Source organism: Vidua chalybeata, chromosome 9 (assembly GCF_026979565.1).
Source record: "Vidua chalybeata isolate OUT-0048 chromosome 9, bVidCha1 merged haplotype, whole genome shotgun sequence".
In the NCBI taxonomy this organism is placed as follows: domain Eukaryota; kingdom Metazoa; phylum Chordata; class Aves; order Passeriformes; family Viduidae; genus Vidua; species Vidua chalybeata.
The window spans coordinates 7,977,773-8,005,032 of NC_071538.1; the positions used below are offsets into that span (position 1 = coordinate 7,977,773).

At 40.8% G+C, this 27,260-nt stretch overlaps 1 protein-coding gene across 11 annotated transcripts in view; it reads right to left on the bottom strand.

Annotated features, from left to right (window-relative positions):
- Positions 1–27,260, bottom strand: part of FGGY (FGGY carbohydrate kinase domain containing) — a 128,277-nt gene that overhangs the window by 21,820 nt on the left and 79,197 nt on the right. For 10 of the 11 annotated variants that reach the window (XM_053950755.1, XM_053950749.1, XM_053950746.1 and 7 more), the window contains 6 exons: positions 21,031–21,138; positions 17,300–17,361; positions 11,943–12,090; positions 10,532–10,606; positions 7,282–7,402; positions 4,515–4,609 (listed from right to left, as the gene is read on the bottom strand). In XM_053950755.1, coding sequence (XP_053806730.1) covers positions 4,515–4,609; positions 7,282–7,402; positions 10,532–10,606; positions 11,943–12,090; positions 17,300–17,361; positions 21,031–21,138 — 609 coding nt within the window. Of the gene's footprint in view, positions 1–4,514; positions 4,610–7,281; positions 7,403–10,531; positions 10,607–11,942; positions 12,091–17,299; positions 17,362–21,030; positions 21,139–27,260 lie in introns of those variants that run through there. The other variant, XM_053950754.1, reaches the window with a different exon arrangement.

Genomic DNA, 27,260 nt, shown 5'->3' on the forward strand with positions numbered 1-27,260 from the left:
TTCTTTACATTCATGACTGTCTGAAACACTTTAATTGTTACAAGGCAAACACTCCGTGTATCCTATGTTCTTCCTGGCTGATCTTTATAAAACTTGTGCTGTCTGTGGGGTTTGTTATTTGATTTTTCCCTCTGTGTTCTACCACCCAACATCATCTTGAACCACCTGAGAGGAGATGTCCATCAAATGAAGCAAAACCCAGCAGTGCACAAACAAAACTCTTCCAGGTTCTGTTAGTACAGAGTTGTGAGTGAATTATTTCCCTGCACCACCTTAACTTCAACTCCCACCTGCAATACAGTCCAGGGGACCATGAGCCCCATGGCTCCTGGGGCTGTTTCCAGGGCTGCAGACTGGACCCAAGGGGTTCTTCATCTGCTCAGCTGCTAAACAATTCGGCTAATCCACATGAGATAATTACCTAACACATCTTCCTACAGAATCCAGCTCATTTTCATGCACCTATAACCTGCTTTATAGAAACAATAAAAAAGCATTTCCCTGTCTTTTTGCAGGATATACCATCAACTTGCTTAACAACCGAAATGAACAAAGGAAAGACTAAACCTCCCTTAAAAGTGAATTTGGTATGTGAAAAATCTTGTAGTCATATAGATTCCAAATTCTAGCTCGGTGTTTCATGCCAAAAATATTCACAGAAAGCTGATTACAGAATTACCAACAAAATGCACTCTAGAAAATCAGAGTTTCTTCCCTCCCATGCTGGTCAATAACAATGCCCCACGTGAACGCAACATATCCAAAATAAATCTGATAATCTGGTTCCATACAGGTAATTTTATTAATTGCTTTAATACGCAATTAAGGAATAGTCAGTGGGCTGCAGGGTTTTATAAGGCAGTAATCCTGTTCCCTGGTGTACAGCTTTATTCCAAAGAGTGGGCTATCAAAAAAAAAAAAAAAATTAGCTGGATGACTGCCAAATCAAACAGCACCTTCTTCCCATTTTCAATTACGTACGAGTGAGGCAGAGTAACGAGGATATACTGGAAACTTTGACATTTATTTATTGAACATTTTTACTGAGAAGGAATTGCTGGCTGGCTAAACCGGAAACTATATTTTTACTACAGAAACAATCCCACAGAAAAGCAGGATCCTGCTGCTCAGTATGAAAGGAATGGCTAGAACCAATAAAGTGACCCACCTAAGCCAGCAATGTTAAGGTTATTTCATTCAATAGGGCACATATTTCAAAAGTCCAAACCCCAAAAATACAGTCTATTTCAAAAATCTTTATGTTACACTTTTACACAGCACTGTCTGCTGGGGGCCAGCCAGGCTGTGTTAGAGCTCCTACAAAACCACTCAGAGAAAAAGTGTGCAGCATTTGTAGGGACAAATTAAAAGGTAAACCAAGAAGAAAGTCAGAGGATTTTCTCCCCTTTCTGGAGTTTCTAGAGACTAAATAACCAAGAGATGAAATGGTGAAGAACTCACCACACTGTGTGGTTTTTTTTTTTTTCTTTTTGGATAGACCAATTGTTTTACCACAGAGGAGAAAAATGCAGGGAGAGTAATGAAGAGGAAAATAGGGAAGTCAACATTCTTTGAAGCAACAACATATGGTGACCAGGCCTGAGAGATGGAGGTTATAAATCTTCCCTTGATAGAATTACCTAAAGATGAAATTGCAGCTTCAAGGGGTTTGAACTTTTCAATCCACACTAGGAGCTTGCAAATTAACCTGTTTGGTCACAGCTTTTGCATTAACCTTCATTTCCAAGGTTTCTCTGTAAAGGCTCAGTATATTGAGAATTTTGGTGCTAAAACAGATGCGGTCAGTAGAAAGCATGAAAAACTTTGCACAAATCACTTGAAATACGAAGAAAGAGATGTGAAAATTAAGAATTAGAACAAAATGCTGAATTGTTCAAAGAGCTGCAGTATGGGAAGGGAGAAGAGACAGGAGGCGTGTTGCTGCATGCTCCTTTGTGAGAATAAACTTATTTAGGGATACCAAAGGATAAAGCCCTTTAGTGTTCCAGCCACCGTGACCCACTGCCCAAGACAGGTCAGGGTGAGGCTCCTGCTGTCCTGTGTGGGGTGGGTGCATCAACAGCCACGTGTGGTGAGTGACTGCCTGTCCTTGGAAAAACCATCCTCTGTAGCAGCTGCTTCCCCATGTGCAAACCCCAGTGATGGGGCACCACAGGACCAAGCACCAGCACTGTGCAGGAGGATGAGAGTACAGCAACACCACAGCCACAGACCCACGCCAGGAAATACCACCCAATTCCAACACCTTTCTTACCTGTGCAGTAAAATAAAGCCTAACTCTGATTACTCCATAAGGTTACCACAGATTTGGCTCTTCCCTAGGTGACCTTGTCCTTCCTCTGCTGAAAAGGATGTCCTGGGAGATTTTGAGGCTCTTGCCTTTGTGTTCTAAGTGAGGCAGATGCTCTGACCTGGCTGCCTCATGCCCCAAACACCTACAGGATGCACATTCCATCAAATTCAGCATCCCTGGTGGGCAGCAGCCAGAGCTCTTGTCAGCAGAGCATGGTAAAGATGGACTAAGATTAGCAGAAGTGATTTGGAGGGATACAGATTTGGGTGCTATTTCCAAGCTGTCCTAATACTGCTTGAGTTTTAGAAAGCAGAGAACAGCCAACCCATAAAAACCAGGGAGCTTTTAAACATTTTGATTCTGACATTGAGTGGAAATGCCCAAAAATTGTTCTGAGAAATGTGACCAGTAACTGGGAAAAATACTGTAAAAAATCCCCTTCAAAAAACCATAGACATAAGGAGAGAGGTTATTGCAAAAAAACCCACAGCTCTCTCCTTTACTATTACACTGAGCAAACAAAGAGCTTTGGAAAGCACAGTAATTAAGCACAAACCATCTATTAGAGGAGAGGTAATAACCTGTATTTGCAAAACCTACAAAGATGCTGAATGTTTGCAGCAGCACCTCTAAGAAAGGGTTGCTTTGGAAGATGTGTTACAAAAATAAATGTCAGAGAGGTTATTGAAGTGCAGTAGTAGCTACACATTTACACTTCCCTGACCCTAAAATAAATGTATTCAATTTCTCCTTTGTGATCCCATGTAGCTAAATTATTTTAAAAATATTCATATCTGAATATATGAATGTTCATATTCTGACATTACTGGATATTCTTCTGTATTATTTTTATATATAAGGGCAGGGTTAAAAACTAAAGGTAAATGGACACACAAAAATAGTATAAAACACAGCACAGAAAACTTCACAGCATTAGATTTTTTCCAATGCTGATAAAAACAGATTTAATAAAATCAGTTTTGGGATGTTCAGTTATTGTACAGTAGTGGCTTGGAATGAAATATGTGTTTGAAGGCAAAAGATTAACAGAAGAGCAAGAATTAAATACCAAGACCTGTCACCAAAAGTTGCTACTGAAACTACATTTATCAAAATAAGGCTTCTTTACAAGCACTAGAATTATTACACACAGATATATATGTTGCACTGTGTATTTGCTGCAAAGGGATTCTTTTTAATGGAAACATTCTTAAGAAAGGAAACTGCTCTTTGTGCTAACCTACACAGCACTGTAGAATATTCCCATTTGGAGAAGAGCCAAGCACAGCCCAGCTCCTCTCAGCCTATGCTGAGCTGTTTATTGATTCCAGTGGAACTGCACCAATTTAACCAGGTCAAGGAGCTGACCTCCCTATTCACAAAATATCTCCAGATAAGCTTTTGTGCAAAATTTCATCTACAAATATCTGTCCCTGATGTTATAAAGCAAAATGCAACAAATGTATTAGGGACCATCCTGATAAATCATTTTGTCCAACTGCATTTTGCTGTTCAGCGTCCTTATGCAGCATGAGGAGAGGACATGGCTTATGGGATTGCCAGGTGGGAAAACAGGCATGGTTTGGGACAGTCAGACCCTTCTTTGGGTTTCTGGTACCACTGTTGTTTGTATAAATGCAGCTTAGCCATGCTTTGACTGATCCACTGAAAATAAAAGCCTCACTGCTACTTTTTCAGCTGTTAATGGACTGAAATAGCATGAAGGAACATGCAGTTCCATCCTCATTATGAACTCTGCATTCACTGGGGGCAAGACAAGAGCTAAGATGTGTTATTTTTTACTGCATAAATAATGCTATGTTGCTTCTTATGTTTAACATTCCTCAATCTGAAGTAAGGAAAGTAGGACAAATGTAACTGAGATGAAAGTATGACCTTCCTGCAGGATCAGAGCCTTGCCAAATTCCCTCTTTTGTCTGTAAAATTATATGGGCTAACTTCACACACAGCAGCTTCTATGCATGTCCCCACAGTCCAAAGGCAAATGAATCCTTAACACACCTAAATAATATCTGGAGTTAAACAGAGGGTGGAGAGAAAGCGATGCTGGATCTTGTCTGGCTGTGCAGAAGGGACAAACTTTTCCACTTGGATTAAGGAGTGTGCACGGTGTCAGAAGTCAAGGTGTAAGCCACATTAAAACTGAACAAAAAATGACATAAAATCAGGTGCTGCATACCTGGATAGATGCAAAATCCCCAGAAGCACAAGCTCCAAGAATAGCAGCACCCACCAAAACAGACTCCACTTCTTTGGACAGCACAACAGGCTTGCCTGCAGAGGGAAGAGCCAGGCCTCTGTTAGGGAACACAGCAGCACCAGCAGCTCCAAAAATAATTAAAACCCAAAAAGACAAACAAAAAAAAAAATCAAAAAGGGCTTGAAAACCATTATTTAAAACCCCATTCAGAGCTACATCCTGCTGCAGGTTAATGTAAATCTCCCTGCTCTGTGGTTCCAGGCTCCAAGGAAAGTGCAGCATTTAAATAAAATTATATTAGCAAAATATTAATGCAGAAGCATTATAAATAATATTATAATATAATATTGTTAAAGCACACAAAAAACACCCCCCCACCCCGATCTTTGACACTGGCTATTTATCTCATACAAAGGGCTTGGCATAAACCTGTTACCCACACCCTCCAAACCCACGTGCCCATTAAAAGTTGACCTGGAGGGGGAAACAAGGCGGTGTCCTTTTTGTTTCTTTTGCAACAAACAAAAAAAGACTGTTTGTGTTTGGTTTTGAACATACAGCCATGAAAGCCAGCCTGGTTTTGCTGGAAGACATGAAAATATGAGTAGTAAACTTTCTCAAGCTATGTATGAAATAATAAAAGAAATCTTGTCTTCCAAATTGTGCAAGATACTCAAAAACAAAATTAAAACACTGGAAAAACAAGCAAACAATATATATTCTAAAGAATATATATTCTATTCTATATATTCTATATCTATTCTAAAGAAGATAAATTCTATAGAATTAAATATATTAGTGTTTCATCACCCATGGGTACTATCAAGAACATACTTTCCCTTGGTTTATGCAGAATTTTCTAAGACCTGTTTTACTAGTGCAAAGAAAAGCAGGAAAGGGCTAAAAAACCAAACAAAAATTAGCCTGCTTTCTTAATTCCCCAGAAAAATCTAAACCAAGAGCATGAATCTAAATACTTTTCTAGCTGCACTTCAGATGCTTATCCTCACTAAGCTGAAAAATTTAATATTCCTGCAGTTTTTGGCATGTGTCTCCATTTCCAGTGCTGAGATAATGTCGTTCAGTGGATGTTGATGCAAACACAGGGGTGGGAGCAGGGATTCCTGCTCAGAACAGTCTCCACCATATTATGCCCCAAAAAATGCTGCTCCTGAGAGCCAGCTGTAAGATTAGAAGGAGCTGAAATTTGGGAGAAGTCCTAAAATCAGCCACGAACAACTTCTATAGAGGAAAAAGGCAGAATGCACACTTTGCAAAATGAGAAATTAAATTATTAATATAAAAAAGCAAATTCACCTCACACCAGGCATTCGGTTACTTGATGCAAAGCTTGCCCTGTCACCTGAGCATTCCTGCAGTTCAGCTGAAGCACAGCTCAGGACTTGGGTCAGCTTGGAACAGCAAATCTAAAGCTCAAGCTCAGAGCTCCGTGGCTCTCTGCCAGGCGTCAGTGAGCAATTTTCAGCGTGCTCTAAAATTTACTGCCCATTTCCCGCATCCTCAGAATGAATACGGAATTCTTACCAGGCAAACAAAAAGATCAAGATACTTTTTAAGTGGCCTGTGGAATTATCTATTGGATGTCTGCATGGCTGAGTCATGGGCATTTGTCGCTAACAATAATATATTCAGATTTTTTTCTTTTCAGGAAAGAATGGGGGATTGATCCTGGAATGTTAGTTATTTTATCTGATAGGCTCTAATGAGTTCAACATAACCAAGAGCATTTCAGTCAGATGAACTCTGACATCCCTTGTCAGTCACTGATTTTACAAATGGGGGAGAACTCCAGACTGCAAAAAGGCCTTTTTGTACTGAATTGTACTTGGCCATTAGTTACAGTCAAAGAACTTGTGATTAGATTTTAATCAGAATACCTTTTCACAGATCTTTTCTTTTACACATGGTGACCCAGCAGCCCAACTCTACATGTAGCTGAAATTCACCTAAAATATGTGAGTTTTTGAAGGAAAGGCACGGACTTAACATCATTTTTCACAAAGCATCACTTTGACTACAATATATTTTGTGAATTTTAAGGTCAATAGGCATTATGTTTTTTGCTTGTCCATCAGGGTTATAAAGTGTGGTTTGATGTTTGAAGTTTGATGTCAGATCTGCAGATCAAACTCCCCAAATTTGGGCCTTAAACTTCATTTATGACAGCTTAACTGATCTTAATTTGAAATAAACCCACAACACACATCACTCAGTGTTTCTCTAAAGTCCTTTACGCTAAATTTTGTTATTTTTTCCACGTTTTTTGAAGTATATTCAACTGACTCACAGGTGTGCAGAGATGTCCAACACACACAGGCTGAAGGGAGACCAAAAACACCATGGAGTGAAACACCATGGAGTTCTTCTTGTAGTGAAACTCATACCCCGGGCCTTCCACCCACCAGGAATTCTACAAAACCAGGTGCAACACCTTGCAGGAACAAGGATCCAGACCCTGTCCCCTAAACCACATCAGTGACACGGGCATGGAAACAATCCAGGAAAGAATTGTTCTACAGAATGGATGCGATGCCCAGCATGAGCAGGAAGTGTCACAAGTCAAATAGGATGAAGCCAACAGAAGGAACATTTCATTGCACACTGTTTTGGCCATGCAGCAAAATACAGCTCCATATATAAAGTCTTTATTTTTCCAAAGACAAAGTACTCAGACACCTAAAAAAAAAATATTTCCACTCCTTTCCATGCCCTTCCCCAAGCTCACCAGTAATGTCAGCATGCATCTGCACAAAGAGAGGGTTCTTGCTCAGCCCACCACACAGGAACAGCGTGGTGATCTCATGTCCTGCAGCCTGCATCGCCTCCAAAATATGTCTTGTTCCTAACTTCAAAAAGGGGGGAAAAAACAGAACCAGATGAGCACAGGAGAGCAGCCAGGAACACAACCACACCTGCATGGCAAAGACATTCCCACCAGAACCTTCTCTCTACTTTGTACAACAGCATCTGAAAATCCAGCTCTGTAAAGAGGTTTCAATTCTGAAGCCAAATAGCAAAACAGAACAAAAAGAGAACAGCAAATAAAAAACTGTTTTCTGTCTTTTCAGCAAAAAGGAAAACCTGAAGAATTTTGTATTGGCTTAACTATTTCTCTTGGCCTTTGCCCTATGCAAAATGAAATGTTCCACTTCATGGCTGGATTAATTGAAACATCTCAAATGCAGGTATACTTTAAACTTTTCACTTACAGTCTCCATTCTGAGAAACTCAAATCAGAATGGCAAAAGCAAATGTTTTGCCATTTTCAAAAAAAAAAAAACCTTTTTTCTTTTTGTTTGTTTTGCTTCCCTCCTCACTGAAGTCAACTTCCTCCCTATTCCCCTCTTGCAAGAATATTTTCCATTTCTTTTACAAACTCTTTGACCAAATATAATTCCCAGCTCTTTATAATACCATGGAAGTTAAGCTTGAGGCTCTGATTCGACAAAATGTCAAATTCAAGGCAAAATATTGCCCAGGCTGACTCTTGATAGGCACATTCCCTGCAAAACACAATCTGGTCAGAGCTTTCATAAACTGTTATTTGAGTTTTCTTTAGACCATGCTGCAGTTTATTAAGAGGGCTGCAGCTAAAACAAACCCCTCTTCAAATAAAAGCTACCGAAAATTGAACTTGCAGGGTCCCACCAGGCCGCAGATGTCCACAGTGAATGCCCAGCACTATTCTGGACAGGCCTTCAAATGTATTTTGATTTTTAGACAAGCAGCTCAGAGGAACCTGAGCAGCCCCAGCCCCAGCTGACTAAATCCATCGCTTCCCTATTGACACAGAGCGCTGATCTCCAAATTGCACAGCCACGATTTTAATTATGGAAAAATCAACTGCTCCAAAAGGAGTCTGCCTGCTCAGAACAGGCTGGACAGCCACAATTATATCTCTGATCATGTTCTCATCTGGCCAACTGTTGCATTGCATTTTGCAGTGAATAGTTAAAAGGAGATTCCCTTTCACTGCTTCTGAAATTCAAATTTATTAACAACTTCTCTCACAACATACACATGTCAAAGACCCTGAGAAAGAACATGCTGTGAAAATTATTTTGTGTTTACCTGCCTGGAAAATTGTATTCACACAGCAATTTAAATTAAAGCCAGACTTATTTCACTATGGGTGGGGGGGAGCTAATTTAATCCTGGGTTGGAGAAAATGCAAATTGAGGGGCTTCAAATGCAAATTTTATATAAAAAGGAAAAAGCATCTCCTGCTGAAAAGAAAACTAGAGATTAACATTCTGTGGGCAGGCCTACACTTTGTACAAGATTTTTACATAGGTTTAAAGTTTATCTTGCACCCATTGAAGACAGCTAATGGCCCAGGATTACTACAACTGTTTCCTTCAAATAAAGGTGAATTTCCTTCAATAAAAGTGAAGCTAAAATTGGCAGTGAATGTTTAATTTCCTAGGTATCCCATCAGCAATTAGTAAATATATCGAGTCAAAACCAACTTTCTCTGTCTACTTTTTAGTTACTGTTTCAATAATGTTTTGGGGGAAAAATAATTTCCCTTAACTTACAGTGAAAAGAAAATTACAATATGTCCTTTTTATATTAAATCACCTCAATCAGCTCTCCAAAAGGTATGCAGCTGCTGAGTTTACTGCTCACGACAGTATTTGTGTTTTACACAAAGTTTGAGCTGTATCATATAATGAGATAATAGGTGACTTTCCCAGGATTTCCAGCAGAGAAGGTTTCCACTTCGTTAGCACGAGATAATCACAGGGCACCTGTTCCAGACTGGGAAGTTCCTTTCAGGGGCAGGATCAGTCCCTGGCATTGTTGAACCTCTCCTCCACATTCTTCTTTCAATGGTGGGATTATACTGAAGCATCAGGTATAACCCAGCTACATTCATCTGCAAAAGGCTCCGAACTCACAACAATGAATCCCAGGCTGGGGTTAAGTTCTCCTTATTTGCTGAAGAGGGAGGGTTAACACATAAGATGAACAAGTCCCAGTAAATTTACAGCAGCCGCCCACCCTCTCCATCCCAGATGGCTGACCCAGCCTAGAAAAGTTGTTGTGAACCAGGAGAGGAGCTTGGAAGTTTTCCAACTGAACATAGTTTTGTCAGGAAAACTCCCCAATTCATCAGCCTGTTCATGTTTTGCAAAAAACACCTCAAGTTCAACAAATTAAAAAAAAAAAAAAAAACGGACAGAAAGGATGTTAAAGGAATGTGGATTTCAGTCACCAGAGGGCTGGGGACAGCACGTCCCACTGGAAACACCCTGGGCCAGGCTTTCCAAACCACTTCTGTGAGCCAGGGTTTCACCTCAAAACAGAACTTCTCGTGAACTGGAAATCCTGGGTTCAAGCAAAAATCAGGGCAGAGAGAAAAGCATTCCAATAAATTCCCCATTCCTGCTGCTGGCAAACACGAGGGACATTTCCCAGCCTCCCTGCCCTGCCTGCCCAGCCACGGCTACAGGCTGGGACTGCTCCCCTTGGGCCAGCAACACAGGGGGGAAGATGTGCCCTGGTGGGTCTGAACCACAGCCCTGGCACAGAGCTCTGCCTCACCCAGCGGGCAGGGAGGGCAAATCCAGGGATTTGGGAACAATCCGCAGCTGAGGCTTTTCAGGGCAGCACAGAGCCCTTTGTACAATTGCCAGAGCTTTTCTCCCCCTCTCTCAGCCTCCCAAAGGACAGCTGGGATGTTAACACTGCTCCTTGTGCTGTCAGCCTCCTCCCTCACATCTGCACCAGAGGCAAAAGCTCCACGTACAGAATTGCCATAAGGACAGGATTTTTAGGGGAACATCTTCCCCCACAGTCTGCTGATTATCCTCCAGTTGGGAGTGGTCACCAGTATGGGTGAACAGTATCTTGCTCCTTTAAGAAGCCCATTAAATGAATTCATGTATTATTAGAAATCTGGTTAGCAGAAGGGAATGATCAGTCTGCACAGAACAATTCATTTCTTCTTTTATGCACTAAAAATGTCTTACAGCAATGGCTTGGATCGTGGCCAGGTAGATAAGGGCAAGTTCATCCAGACCCCGAGACAATGTTAGTCCAACAACCTGTGCAAAGATCAAAAAGAAGATGTAAAAATCCAGCCAAAGTAAAACTCTATTATTCTCTATGGCTTCTTGTTGTAACAAGTTTTAAGTGCTAATTCCAAGCCTTACTCCTGTGAGCTGTACACATAATGTTATGTTAAACATGTTATTCCTGATCTGGGGAAGAGCCACATAAATTATCCTTGCCCTTGTGAAGAAATAAAGAACAAACAGCATATTGTATGGGATTAGAGATAGATTAACTCTGACAGTTTTATGTTATGACTCAGATATTGCTCGTGAATGTATTTAATGTAATAATATGAAAATGCTATTACATAAAAATAACTTTTTAAAAGCATTTCTCCCCCCCCCCCAAGCACCCTAACACTGAAACACAATTAATAATTAAATACTATATCTTAACCTCCTTTACTCTGACATAAATCAATACTGCACTGTAGTTACTCTGGATTAATATCAGGCAAGACCTGAACGCAGACAGAATTGTGACAGAAAAATTTAGTTGCTATTACCAGTATTTGCATACAGCCATCATACCAAGGAAATTCTGATTTTGCTGCAGCATGTAATTCTGTCATAAAATAATGAAGGTATTATTAGGATCCAAAAATACATAGGCCCTTTTTTTTTAATCTTCCCCTCATTTGTGGCATAAAACATGCAGTAGTGCTTATGCCTTTCCTATCTCAGTGTTAAATACAGCAGATTTTGGTGCTGGTGAGCAGCTTTAGAGGCTCACTTCAAGGACAATTTGCCATTTTGAAGGAGATATTTGCATTAATCACCAGGTATTTTGATATAATCAAATTAGACTCTTATGATACCTTTCTGTTACAGTTCTGCACAGCCCTGGCTTGTGAGTGAGCTGATTTACCACTGTAAATTCAAGGAAGAGGAACACCCAGACTCTGAAAGATGGGCTGAAAAGCTGTTTAAATCAACCAATATGGTCAGAATATTTCATTCCTTTCCCAGACAGGTTTACCCAAATTTCTCTTGAAATTCATTGCAACAAACTGTAAGATTTGGTCCACAGGTGAGATAACAACAGCAAGAGCTGTGAAATGTGATTCCCAGGAAAGGTACCTGCACACACACAACATTCCTCAAGTTTTTAGAAAATTAATGTGGCTGTAGTGATATCTCAAGTACAGTGATCTCTGGTTTTCTACTGAAACATCAGCAATGCAGCAAGAAACCCAAATCCTTTGGGATAGTGTAAATAGCTAAGGAGGAGTACACTCAAAATTGAAGAAAAGCTCCTTCCAAACTGCTTTTTTTTTTTTTTTTTTACCCTGTATTGACCTTTTTGCAAAGACAGGCTGTTTCTTACCATGCCCTTTAGTGTCAGATCTGTTAAGGGAGATCTGTTACCATGGAAATCTGGCCAAACATGTAAATCAACAGTGAGGAAACCCACAGGCAAAGATTTCTTAATCAGATCCAGGTGACTGTTCAAGTATGTATATATACTGTGAGCACTGCAAGAAAAACAAGTTGGGAAAAGAGGGGGGAGGTTATTCCTCAAACATAAAACATTTGTACCACCACCAAATGCAGAAACCCCACCAAAGCACAGCAAAAGCCCACTGCCTGCCAAGGCCATGGTGCTGCAGGGATATCTCTGTGCATGTGGGCTCAACAGGCCATAAGAATTCCTTAATTTCCTAATTTCCTGGGATGAGGGGAGATAATGTGACCTTGAGCTTGTCCACTGACTCCTAAGAATCCCCAGAGCTGCTTGATATTTGGGGGCTGTTGCTGCTCCTCTCCCACAGCTGAGAGGGAGGAGTAAGGAGGATTCCAGACAGAAATGAAAACCAAGTTCCTTTGCAAATGTTTAAAAATTTCTCTGATTAATCAATAGTGCTGGATGTACAGCTTTCCTTTTTTAAACCATAATTATTTCAGTGTGTGTTATGATTAAAATGCAGCACTATGGGTGGAGGAGAGAAAGTGAGTGGCTGCTATTTTAGGGAGGAGCCCAACATGGGCCTAAATATGATTGTATCTAAGTTCAGATGCTACACCCAACCTCACAATATCCAACAGACTTTTTTCCTGGACTTAAGACTAATGGTGAATTCTTCAGTGCCTTGGCTTGCAATGACTCTAGTGACATTCCATTTAAAAAATGTTGCAATTACGCTCAGAATATTTTTTTCAAACACTCATCCTATCACAAACAAACCCATATATATTTTCCATCTCCTTGGAAAACTCCAAGTGGGGCATTTAACTCTAGACATGTGGGTCAATAATAGCATCTAACCCTAATTACAATTGATTAGTCATTGTCTCATCCACTGCAGACCCAAACAGTGATATTCATTTAGCCTCTACATGTATATTCAATCATGCACTAATGAGATCCCTAAGGGAATTTGGCATATGCTTTACTAGTTTGACTTCTGACCCACTAGCAGCTGTATATTTATACTTTGCATTCAACCATTCAGCTGCATGTTTTTTCAATTATACCTTACCATGTGTACACTATCAGAGGATATCATTCAAAATGAAGTACACTTGGAAGACATTAAAATAACTAATTTACATCATTATTCACGTCCTTTAAATGTGCTTTATGTGTCTTCCTGGACCCAAATTATGATAATTTGGAGGTCACCATAATTTCTTTCCTTTTCTTGTAAAAGTGGCCCTGTTTTCTCCATCCCTAAAGACTCAACTACAAGCAGCACATGCTAAGGATAAAGCAGTTTTAATTCCAGTCTCAATCATGGCCTGACTGTTGGGAAAGATAAAAAAGGAAAGCTTCACTCAACCACCAGACATCCCAGCCTCTCTCTCCTCTCCATCCTGGTTGATTGCTCTCACAAGGATTAGCCATTTGTGCAGCTCTGTCAGAACACAAGGACTGAACAAAAGGAGGCTGAAGTTGAGCCAAATATGCTTAAGATCCACATAACCTTGGATCCATAACCATTTTTTCCCCACACCTTTTCACATTTTATATTTTTCCTAAATATAGATAAGGGTTCAAGGCACTACATTTGGACTGAGTGACCAGCAAAATCCCTCAAACACCTGCCAGAGCCTCTTCTACCACCTTTGTGTTTAACACAGTATAACACCATCACCTCCTGGAGCTTTTTCTACTCAGTTCTCTGTGAAAGTATCAGTGGCAGCTGCCTCTGACCTGCAGAGCTGAGCATGAGCTGTTGCCATGAAAAAGGAACTGTGCTGAAAGTGCAGAATAAGAAATCAATGCAAGGCTGCCCAGAGCTGTGTTCATACATGGGACACAACTTCAGAAAGCAACCAGAGGTTGGTATTTAATCTGAAAGATGCCAGCAGGTATCTTTCAGGGGAAAAATATCCAAATTTTTTTTTATTTCTAAATTTAAAAAAAAAGGGTTCTAAACCATCTAGAGACACAGAGAACTGCCAAATATGATTATTATATTCTCCTAGAAACATGCCAGAATTGCTGGTGGATGTTGTGTGTGTAACTTCAATGCTTTCTTTTCAGGAGACATCTTTTTAGATGGGGAAATGGCACTGAGAACTATAGGAAAGGGAATTCTGTCCTAAAACATCACTTCACCAAGTGCCAAAGGACATTCAAGCTTTGCTGCCAGTTAGACACTTTCCTTCCCTGTCAGATTAGAAATGGTCATTCTAGAAAACAGAACTATTTAAACTTTAAAGCAAAAAGGATCATCATATTTCTTTTAATTTCCTACTCTAATCTACCTGTACAGGATTTAAAAGAGCAGTGATGACTAAATGTCAGACCCACACAATATGTAGGATGAAGAGCAAAAGTGATACATCACAGCAATTTCTGCAACTCACTGAATTGCCTGAAAAACCCCCAGTTTTGGTGCTCACACATTGTGCCCATCAGATAGACCAAATGCTAAATTTAAATTGTCCAGAAAATCCTCGTGTAATTCAACCCTCTCCACTTCCAGTAAAAGAAGGGTAAAAAAGAACCCAGGAATAGGACTGGGAGGGTTGCACAAGCCTGGCCTTCAGCAGCAGTGGTCAGAGCTGCTTGTCTGAGCCTCTCACGCCCTCCCAAGCCACCACAAATCTCTGCACCGGTGCTAAAACAGCTGGAAATCTGCTCTGGTGGGGGCAAAGGAGAGTTTGCACGGGGAAACTCCCGAGATCAGCTGCTCAGCAGGGACCTGCCATTCCAAACCTGCCTCTTAGCAGCATCAGGAGAAAGGGAGGACAGGTTTGGGGAGGCAGAAGGAGGTGAGAGCAGGCAAGCAAGAGGCATGGATTTATGACCTCTGATGTTCTTTATTTAATGATCCAGACATGCATGTGCTTAACCCTTCACTGCACCCAGCATGGGAAGTAAAGGCAATATGGAATTGCACACCAAAGTATGGAATTCTCATTTGGTTTCCCCTCCATGGCTATTTGCAATGGCTGAACAGATTCAAATTCCTCCAACCACACAGAGAATATCTTTAAACATAATAAACCAAATTCTCTGATCTGTTCTGCTGAGAATTCCAGTGAAATAATTTATCATCACCAATAATCCTCCAAAAGAAGATACCATGTTTGAAGGGAGCCTACAAGAAAGATGAAGAGAGACAATTACAAGGGCCAGGAGTGACAGGACAAGGGGGAATGGTTTCACAGTGCCAGAGAGCAGAGTTAGATTGGATATTGGGAAGGAATTGTTCCCTAGGAGGGTGGGAGGCCCTGGCACAGGGTGCCCAGAGAAGCTGTTGCTGCCTCTGGATACCTGGACGTGTTCAAGGCCAGGTTGGACAGAGCTTGGAGCAGCCTGGGGTAGTGGAAGGTGTTCCTGGCCATGGAAGGGGTGGGACTGGGTGGGCTGTAAGGTCCCTCCTCAGTCACACAGTTCTGTGATTCTGGGATTATTTCTGTTCTGTGTATATGATTTAATGTAGGTAAACACATAATCCAGAGTTTTGGCCAACAGCAGCTGCTACTTGTACCCAGGATAAGGCTGAAGTTTGAAAAAATAGAAAAGGAAAAAAAAATAGAAAGGAAAAAAAAAAGAAGAAAACAAGTTCAAATTTCAAAGTTCCTGATTTTTGTTCATTCAAATGAAATTCTTTAAATTTAACAAATATTTGCGAAGGACAGGGAGACAGAAGATGAGAGAATTAAAATGAGACTTGTTTAGTAAATTTATAGCAATACCAATCTTTCATTAGGAGAGTGATACCTGGAAAGCATTACAAAAATACCATTGAGCAAATTAACTTAATAAAATATTTTCACTAATTTTATAAAATATTACAACTCTTACTATCAGTGCTTTTCTCCACCATGCAGGAGACTCAGGAGACTCAAATCCAAGGTTATGACACCATACCCTTGGATAATATGGAGTTCTACTGCCAATATTCTGTGTTTAGTGTCCTGTTCACATCACAATCTCAGTTTTTGCACTGTGGCATTGTTTGTGGTCTGTCAGTTCAGTATCAGACCCAGCAGACACAAGTATGCTACTCCATAGGCATTTTTCCAACACAAAAAAAAAAAAAAGGTTTATCCTGGCATTACAGACTAAACTGTTTGTCTTATGCTCGTGCTTCAAATCGGGGCACTGGGAAAATGGCCTGGAAGCCAGAATTTTGAAAAAGACCCAGTTCAATCTTTATTCCAAACATACACAGATGCATTTATTTCCTGATTTCCTTTTCCAGAGAACAACAAAGAGAATTCTAGGAAGCATGAATCTGTTTCATATTGAATGAAGTCCAATACATTTCTGGGAATCCTGGTCAAGTTCTTAACAAACAAGTAAGGCAGTGGGCCCTGCAAGGCAAGGAAGGGTCATCCAGAGAAACCAGGTAGAGCTTTATCTCCCCAGGGCAGACTGGAAATAACTCTGTAACAGCAACGTGCCTAATCCATCTATCAGGACTGGCCCTGCCTCTCAGACCAGAGGTAGAAACTGAAGGGAAAATGCCAAGTTTGCTGGGTTTTTTTCTTTAATCTAAGGAGGAAAAAGACATTTAAGAGAATCACATTTTCATCCAACGTGCCCAAATGTTCAGCTAAGACCTCTCTAGGAGTGATGTGAACCATCTCAGAATGAATCCAGGCCAAAAAAGCTTGAGCAAGTCCAGGCCTGACAGAAGTGTCTGAACCATCTTTATCACTTCTAAAGCAGAACAAGCTCAAATTCCACATCACACACAGCCTCTTGTTCAAGGAATCCTGGAGTTACCTCCAAGTCACCCCTCCATTTTAAGTTTTGTCTGAAAATTCATCCTATGTTTCTCTGTTCTATTTGTGCTGCCAAGCAGGAGTTTCTCATATGGTGGCTACACCTTCCTTTAGATGACTGTTTCAAAAATACTGAATAATATATTCCTAATTAAGCTACAGCCCATCCTAGGAGCTTAATTATTTCACCTACAAATTAAGACATATTGTTAGCCCAAGGCATGGAGGTCTGCTGAACAGGGCTGGTGCTATAGAATCCAGAAATACCTTGGGCTGGATAGAAAAGCAAAATGTTAAGATGATTACTTAGATATGCCAAAGGTATCCGAGGGGAGTTTAAACCTTACATTTATGAGCAATCACCTGGAAAGTCTTTGTAAATACTTCCAGCCCACTATCAGACTGTTAACTCCCCTGAGTGAGAATGAGGACACTGCTGGGAATACAGTGTTCATGAGTCTGTAAGGCAGGTGAGTGATAAAGGAATAAAACAGTGACCTGGCTGCAGCCTTTGCCTCTAATTCTGGGAAGGCGACGTGGCCTCGCACCACATGATCGATCTGAAAAAAAGAAAAGCAACATTTTGGGGATGATTACATCTTGAAAATTCAACCCTGGAAAAGAGAAAGGCAGTGTTGCAGCTCTAAAAGAGAGAAGAGAGCCTCTAAATTACTCATGAAGTGTTAAATCCTAGTCCTAGCGAAGCCAATGGCAATACTCCCACTGAAATTCAGGATCTGGCATATAAACAGTGAGAAAAACAACCAACCTTGCACCAAACTCAGGCCAAATGCTAAGCATGCAGCTCCTCAGTCAGGAGAGTAAGGTGAAAGAATGACTTTCTTCCTGTCCAACACCCCCTGCATGTCCTCTAGTCTGTCCCATTCTGCATGGATATCCTCATTGGAATTCTACCAGAAGTATCTTCTTGGCCCAAATCCCTACATCATCTTTCTCTATCATACTGTTATGATAAAACACAAGGTGTGTTGTCATCCTGATAGATGCTTCATGCATTCATTGCAGGAAACAAAATGTATACCCTGAGAAGCAATTATTGCTATAAAAGAAGATCAATATAAGCTCTGTCTTATGGTGAATTTATAAATCAGCTTGTCCTTTCTCTCCAGAGTGGTTACCATTACTCACAAAACAAAGTATCAGGTAGAATAATATGGGCTTTTAAGGCAATAATTCAGCAGGTTTTGTGGCCTGTTGATAATATCCCATCAGAGGTGACAGTAAAAGCTAAGGAGGCAAAACTACAGCTACTCAAGAGCACTGAGTATATTTGGCAGTACTTACTGACAGCAAATCACATTGGTATTTAATCTTAACAGCATGAGTCTAGTCCTGAACCACATAATGAAGCATGCACATGTGAACACAGCAAAGAAAATAATGTATGTCTGTTCTCCCTGAGATCAGCACCAAAAACAGAGGTCAGATGTGTGCATGCCCCAGAAACACAGCTCAGGCCCAAATTCTGCAATCCTGCAGAATGTCTTCAGAACACAGGGACAGCTCATAAATTCAGAAATAAATCTATAAATAAGCATCATATATAGGTGTGTGCTCTGAAAACATTGTTACACAGAACTGTTACAGCAGTTACGAAGTTTGCCCTTAATTCAAGCCATGGCCACATGAGGGATGCATCTAGAAACCCTTTTCTGTTATTTTTTATTTCACAGTTTGTAATGATGTCATGCCATCCTTTGTGCAATATATTCTTCTTATAAATTTTGAAAATATAGTGTAAAACCCCATTGAATATACAACTAAACAAGAATTTGCAGATCAAGGGACTTCTTAATTCTTCATTTGGCCTCTATCTAAAACAGTTTTCAAAATCCAACTGACTTCTTTTGCAGCTGTATCCCAAAAAAAAATTAGAGCTTTTTAAAGGGAACAGCTTTACTTTTAAGAAGTTTGATCAGATTGTTCAAATTTTATGGAAATAATTCACCTTGGGGTGTTAATCAAGGAACGGAAAGAGTCCCTAAAACTGTCCTTTTATTTGGTTTGTTTTCAGAAAACTTTAGGAGTGAGAAAGCAGGAGCTTTGAAATGACAGATAATAAATGCAATGTACCCTGCACAGTGCACATGTGTCTCCATGGCTCCCTATGTGTCTTCTGTTCACACCACCTCAAGAAAACCACATGGGATATCCCAAGAGTGTTTTAGTGAGACACTTTCCCTAATATTCCTAACAGTACTTCAAGCTGACTTTTGCTGTGGGTCCTAACAAGACTGTTAATTTTTCCCAGTAATTTCTTTAATGATTCAGGAACACCTTGTTCTCTGGTGCAAGAAAGGAAAGGATTTTTAAAATCATCTTTTTCAAATGCCTTAACTCTCATTGTACATTTTAAGTGTGGAACCTCTGTGAGCCAGCCAAGAAAAACTACTGACTGCCTGTATCCTGTCTGGAACTTAGATAAGTGTATTTACCTGTTCAGAATTAAGCACACAGAAACTTCCTTCTCAAAAGTGTTCTTGCAAAGCAACACACAAGATCCGCTATTTTCCTTGAAAAATGGTAGAGCTATGAGCATACATTTGTTATTTTATATGGACATTATTTAGTTTTATGTCTAGTTGTAGCAGTTATTTGAAAAATGGAACACTTTTTGGTCCTAGCCCAATCTTTACCTGAAAAATTGAAAGCACATTCCACCTGCTGCAAAAGCAGTTTTTAGCCACAAGGCTAAGGAGGGGCTGGAGGTGGGGTGGGAAGCCAGGCTGCAGGAGGAGGAATGACTGTGCCACTGCAGCTGTGACACAGAGGAATGTCAGGTTGGTGTGGCCAAGGAGAGAGAGCACAGGAGGGATCCCCAGTCACAGCTCAGCCTGGGGTGTGTCTGGGTTTCCCAATCCAGGAGGATTTCTGCTTCTCATTCAGTGACTGTTCCATATGGAATGTTCAAATGCCCCAGTGCATTTCCTGGCCATGGACTCCCATCTCCAGGCTTTTAAAGAGATGGGTGGTGCTGAGTCAGGAGTGATTACAGCTGCAGTTTGGGACAGACCAAACCCACCTGCACTTGGGGCTTTCCAGGGACACCCAGAGGCCTGGGGCTGTCTCCTGCAGCCTCTCCAGAGGCCCCTGCAGCTCAGTCCTCAGGGCAGCCAGGGTTTCCACAGGTTGGGCAAGGTGACACTGATGCCTCAGGTTTTAGCATTTATATTTTTCAGATTCTGTACTGCTTTAGTGTGTAAGTGTAGACTTCATAGTAAGGGATGGTGAGCTCTCTTCACTGAGCAGGGAGACAAAAAAATTCCTTCTCTAGCTGAGGACCAAGGACAAATGATCCAAATCTCATGCCAAGAGCACAAACAATGTGGGCAGGAGAGAGAAAAACAAGCAGGATGGGACTGCATGGGCTAAAGCTGTAACTGGACAATTAACTCCAATATGCAAATGAAGCAGAACTTGTAAAAGTGAGAGACTCCATGACCAGTTGTGTATTTTGTGACCATTTTGGTCCATCTTGGGTGCAGCCCTGGCTGGGCTCTTGTGCTGCCCAAGGTGGATCCATTGAGGCCTCCTAATAAACCCCTACTTTATTCTTTAGCTCTGTCCAGCATCTGTTCTAGGCCAGCCTTCACAAGGCATCAACACAAGGAGATCCAGAAGCCCCAGGGTTAAGTAGTCAAGGACTTGCTGACTTGCTTTTAGACTGAAGCCTAAATACTGTTGTGTACATGCAGCCTTTCTTTAAATTTGATATATTTTATTTCAGACTGCCTTCTTGTAAATACAAAAATTCATTTTTTGTGAACTCTGCTTAGCTCTAATTTTTATTGGTAAATTAAATTAACCTAATACTGTTAGATTCTTTGTATTCAGGGAAACAATGAAGGTGATGGAATAATATGTTACTGTATTACTGTTCTGTCCCTATAGCTTTCATTTATGCCCATCAGTGAACACAACTGATCTATATAATACAATATGTATCATTTTCTTCACCTCAGAGTCTGTTTCAGCCTCCTGCTAAAGCAAAGAATGAAGCCAATTTGCCTGTAAGATAATTACAATAATCATCACCACCACCATAAAAGGAAGACATGCCCTGTAAATAATTCCCTATCTCTATGCAAATTAGCATTACATAACAGACATAACACTCATCTAATTGTTAATTGCTTTCAGCAGCCTGGAACATCCCATGATCTTATGGAGGTGTTTCAGGTCTGAATTGCCAGTCTCCAAGCACTCACCAGTTTTCCTGTAGCACTCTGGCCTCCCTCATTCAACCACAATCCAGGTACCATGGCAGAGAAATACGGTCCCCAAACACCAGGCACAAAAATGGGGGTTTCACTGACCTGGAAAAAGCAATAGAAAGTTCTAGTGAATCCCAGTGCTTGTCGTAGTAGGAACTTCACAATTAAAGCTTGGCAGCTATCAGAGTCCAATACTGAGACAATTCCTGCTTCTCCACTGGAATTACCTAGAGAAATGGAGACGTACAGGTAGAAACTTACTCCAAAACAAGGAGGGAAAATATTTTCCCCCATTTACATAATTTTTAGATGACAAGACACACACAGCCCACAACCCACTCATCCCCACTGACAGAAGAACTGGGCCTGGCCAAACAGAAAGTAAGAAATTTCAGGAATAGGAGAGAGGTAAACTGCCTCATTTCTCCAGAAAAAAGGCCTTATTTACAGTGACTAGTGGGATACAGTACTCTGCTCAATTGGCATGAGCAGGCACAGGCACTGCAATGGACCACAGGAGTTTCCAGAGCACCCATCCTGTACATTTGGAGAGCTCAGAATGAGGAGGGAATCCTGCTGGCAGAGGACAGTGATGTCCCTTGAGAGCTGCCATCAGCTCCATGCTGGCAGTGGAAGCCCAAGCTCCAGTGCCCTCACAACAGTGCCAGGAGAGTCGGGTGCCTCAGGTGCAGGCTGCACACCTGGGCTGGGATCTGCTTGGCTTCAGCAGCAAACGTGCCCGGGTAAACACCAGATTCTGCCCTTTACTTAGGCTTAGCTTTACACAAACCACTCCTTCCTTCACAGCTGTGAGGGCAGATCAGGCAGATATGTGAGCAGTGTCTCCCAGGCACGGAGCAGGGCTGTGCTTCACCACTCACACACCAATATCCCCAGCACAGGGACAGCCTGGCCCCTGCACTCCCTGCTTTCGTGGTTAGACCACTCAGGATGTGGGAGACACTGGTTCATTTCCTTTCTCTCCTTCAGAAGATGCAAATTACCAGTTGATAAGGGTGGAAGGCATTTTCCTTCCTCTCGCAAAGTGGTTTCACTTTCAATAGACCAGACAGACTTTCTAGACTTTCTTCCTGGTTCAGCAGATCACTGCCCAGTCTAGCAAGTAAGGCCAGCACACACCAGGGACTGGGATGGTGGGACTTGGGTCCCAGGACTTGCTCCAAAGACTAATTGTGAATTCCCAACTGGTTGAACATGGAATTCTTGCAGCAGGGGCTGGAGGACATCCATGCCCTGCTAGTCTTCTCTTGGAAGCCAGATCCATGTTTTCTCTTCCAGGACCACATATATACACTCAAGTTAGACACAGCTGTGATTTCACTGGGAAAAGAGAACAGCAGTGCAGTCCTACACCATCCCATGATTTATGCTGCACTTCCCACTGATGATGGCTAAATCTGCAACTGTTGTTTTCTAGAAGGTGGGAACTACTATCAGAGAAGGACACGAGAATTAATTCCCTAACAAAATCAGTCTGTGTGTTTCCAATGCTGAAGAGCAAAAAGAGAGGTCTTAGTCAATGGGACAACAGGGTTTTTTTTTGTATTTAGACCTTGCTCTTCAACAGCAAAATTCTAGACCCATTAAAGGATGCTCAAGGTTTGCTGTTGAATTCAATAAAGCCTGGACTTCACATCAAAACAGTTTTGAGAGTAATTAAAAATTCAGGCCTGTTCCTGTTAAACTTGATGCACATTCTCTCTATATTTAAACAGGCTGAACTTTAAAGGCAGTTTTTACTAGCCAGTAGGGAATATGCTCCGAAATGCAGTTTACTGGCATTTGTGCATCACACATGTTTAGTAAATACAGCAGCAGGGAGGTTTCTGCACAAACAATAGTCTGCTCAAGCCATAAACTTACAGTACAGCTGATTCTTGTCAGGAAGTTAAGTAGGAAAACAAAACAACAAAAATTTGTTTTTCAAAATACACCACCACAGTGTCAAGAAATTCTGATTTCTCTCAGGAACGCCCCTAACAAATCTGGGAATCCTGCTTGGTTCTCCCTTATCAGCTCTGATGCCCTGACTTACTTTCCCTACAGATGTGTGTGTACAATGTGTCTGTGTGTCTGTGCAACATTTTGGCTGACTAAACCCATTAAAGAGCAAGAATAGCTGCACTGAATTTACAAAGGCATTTATGACTCCAAGTGGACGAAGCTGCGTCAAAAACATTGCAAAGACATTTGGTTTTGTTTTGTTTTCTCTTAAAACTACAAATTAATACAGCTTTGAGTTTTCATCACCTCGATGGGGCAAGCCTTGTTTTATGATTTCAATAACAAAATGAAGCACAACAAAAAGCAAATCCTAGAACAAGCTGATTTTTAGACCAATTCCACTTCACTGACCTTACAGAGAACACAGCATGTGGTCAGAGTTACCAGCCAATATCTGCTCTGAACTGGTGATGGAAGCATGGGGAGAACTCAAACATCCCAACTCATTCCCACCCTACAGCCACAGACACAGCACAGTGTCCCAGGAGGTGACAAGGTACATTTAGGGCAGAAGGGGCCTGGGGTTTTGAAGGCTTATCTCAAAATATTTGTGATGCAGAGAACTTTGCAGGGTTCTGCAGTCTGCTGATGGAAAAATCTGGTTAAGGCAAAGAGATCAAGCTTAAAATCCAACTGCTGTGTCACCTGAAAAAAATCAAGTAGCCAAAGGATATTAAAGGCATCAAGATGCTTTATGAAATTAGGGGAAAATCTCAACATCAAGAAGGCAATAGAGTTTATAAAATAAAAAACAAATCCCACACCTTTTTTCTGTTATTAGTCCACAATTTGCCAAATTCTCTTGTAAAAATGTTTTAGATTCATTAAAAGACCAAATTCTCCCTGCAGCCAGTACTTCTGGCCTAGTGTTTTGGACACTCACAGGAATTTAGGACAGGATATTTCCATGCTGGCTCTTCTCACATTACACTGAGACCTTCCTATCCTCTTATTACCAAAGTACCATTTGTACACATTCCAGCAAACTTTCAACACATGAACAGAGCAAACAAGGGCGTTGGGAATTGCCACACTGATGAATAAAGCCAGCAGGGCACTTGGTTATCAGTTTTGTTGCTGTGAGAACTTTTAACTGGAATAAAGAACACTGGCTGTCATGCTGGGCTTTACTGATGATAGGGCATAATCAGATTTCCCATTTCCCCCTTTCATTTAAGGAGTTTAATTCACATTTTGCAGACTCTGGGCTTTGATGCACGTGGAAAGGAGGAAAATTGGGAATAACAAACTCCCCAAAAGAGACACACAATCTTTGAGAAGCAACAGGGTGAGCATCCTCCTGTAGCTATACGCATCAGAAACAGCAAATGGTTTCCATTTCCCCTCCTTGAAATATTTGGACGGTGATTAAATCTTTCAAGCCACGCAGCAGCTGGCATTTGTATTTTCATAATAAAAGGTCCTAATTCTGTTTGAGTATACATCCCACTCAATCCCACTGAAACACATGACTAGACAGTGGCATAAAGTTGGAGAAACACTGCAAAGTTTGCTGCAGAACCCAGAAGAAAAGCATAATTTGCCAGATTCAGGGCTATTTTGGTTACAATAACACCATGTCTCTTTTACAGCTTTCAATTGCCTTGAGACATTCTTATGGTGATATAGGAGGATCAATGTCATTATTTTTTTTTTCCTTTAATGAGCTTAAGAAAATCTTTAATCTTTTTAGTAGAAAAACAACATGTGTTTCAGATTTATGGACAATTGATTTTTATTTTTAAAGCAAATAAGAGATGTCATCGTTCTCTGGAAGTTAAAATACGAATTCGAAGGGAACCTAAGATTTTCTGCCTTCCATTGAACTGAAATTCCTCCTGTGACACACTCCCACTGTGAGACATAGTAACAGTTATTATCTTTTATATAGAGTGAAACTGAAACACAGGATATCCTCTGCTAGAGGTGAGAGTGATCTCTGCACAATTAATGCAGCAGGAATTTGAAGACAGAAGACGAGAGGAATCTGAACCTGTTCAGACTTTGAGTCATAAGCTGCATCTATAAATATTTCAGCTGAACGTGTTCACACAGGGACTGTTGCCCTCATGGGTGATGATGCCAGCTCAGACAAGGATTACACCCAGACAGGCAGTTCCAACTCACAGTTACTCTGTCTGGGGATGGGGACAATCCTTTCGTGCAAGGAATTGTCACCTTTCCCTGCCTCCCCAGCACACACATTCCTGCTTGCTCAGCCCCCATCGTTTTGGATAAAATGAGCACTAAGCAGTTCCAAGATTCCTGCTCATTTGACAGGAAAAAAAAAAGAGTTCCACACCTTCTGAAAGGGAGAAGAAGGGAAATGAAGTTCTCTCTGGGCAGGTTTAACCTCAGCATGTGCTTTATAAAAGATCATACTAATATGTAAGATATGTAAACATTATAGAGCAATCAGAAACAAATGAAAGGATGAATTCAGTTTAACAATATTCAGCTGTGGTGCAACTGCCAGAAGGCACTTTTTGTTATGAATAGATCATTTGGATGAGTTACAGGCCAGACTTGAACCCTGGCGTGCGCTGGGAAAATCAGTGTCAAACTACCTGAGATCAGAAGGTATCAGCAGCACATCTGGCAGCCCACAGAAATGAAAAATGTTTTTAAAATATAAAAGGCTACATAGAACTAAGGTAAATTAAGAAAGGACCTGCTTAAATGGCATTAATATGAGATCTGTAATGTATATAATTTAGGTTAGTCCTTCCCACTTGCCTCCCCCTTTAAAACAAAGGCAGACAAAAAAAATTCCACTTCTGTTATAAAAGTCTGCCTGGAAAAAAAAAAAAAAACAGGAGAGGCTAATTCACAGCTCAAGTGAGTGAATCAGAGGAGTCAGTGCCTTTAACCCAAGTTCAGCTTTCAGGACTGTCCCTGGCTTCAAGGACAGGACAGAGCAGAGACCTTCACAGACAAGCATCACCTGGGCACCCAGCCATGCCATCAAATGAGCAAGTGGCACTGGGAGATTTGCTTCACTTAGCTTTGTTTTCCTGGATCAGCCATGATGATCAGGCACATACTTGTGCTTCCTCCTCAGCTTTATGTAAATGTTATGGCAATCAGAGACAAGATAAAATAAAACACTGGAGAGAGAAGTTTTGTGAAGTATGAATTTCAGCAATTTTCTTCCCTAGCTGACACCATCTGTTGCTGGTGTAGGCTCACACAAACTCCTTCAATAAAACTGACAGAGAATTTGGAGAATTTGGCTGTTACCTGAAAAGCAAATCTTTATATTAACAAGGTATACTGCTATAGCCATCTTCTGCCATTTTAATTTCTGCTTTTTAATATTGAGCTTCTGATATGTGGCAGCATTCTGCTATTGCTATCAGCATCTCAATTTACCTGCAACATGCCATAGAGAGAGGAAATAATTTCTGTGGGACTATTCTTGACTTACACTCACTTCCATGAAAGCAAGTTTAATCCTTTATTCTACTTTTAGAGTACAGTCACATAAGAGTCAAAACTTTTAAAGGTAATTATTTGCTAAGGAGAAGCTAGGTCAGAAATTTTGTTTGAAAATCACCTCACTTATCAGCTTCTATAGCCAGAAATTCAGAATAACAGCTGCTTTTGTTAGGCTAAGACAGGTATGAAGAAAAGATCTAAGATATTAATGGAGAGAGCAGAGAAAGAAACAAGGCAAAGCACCATATCAGTCACCAACTAATAAATGCTCTTTACAGTTCTGGACTTTGATCACTGACAAGTCAAATACTTTCATTAACTTTTTTGCTGACTTTTAACTTTCAAAGTTTCTGACTGACTGTGGCTTGAGAATACTGACAGTCATTCAATTCAGAGGCTTTACATGGATGCATAAAATCCTGCATTAAGAAAACTGTATCATTTTGCTTCTGCTGACAGATGGGTCTTATAGAGCTACTCGACCCCAACTCTCTGACAAAGAATGAAAGAGATTCATAAAAAAAGGAAAGAACTCAAAGGGAAACCCAAGAATGTTTCATTTCTAGGTTTCTGGTTCAAACTTAGGTCACAGTAATAGCTACTGAATGTGTGATTTAAAAACAGCACTGGCTGGTGGCATATAGATATATATACACATATATATATAAACTGGGCAGAGCTGGGGCATGAAATTGTTTTCAGTGAACTGATGCCTACTCTAAAATTGCCATCCTGGCATTATTTCTCAAGCACTAAATGTG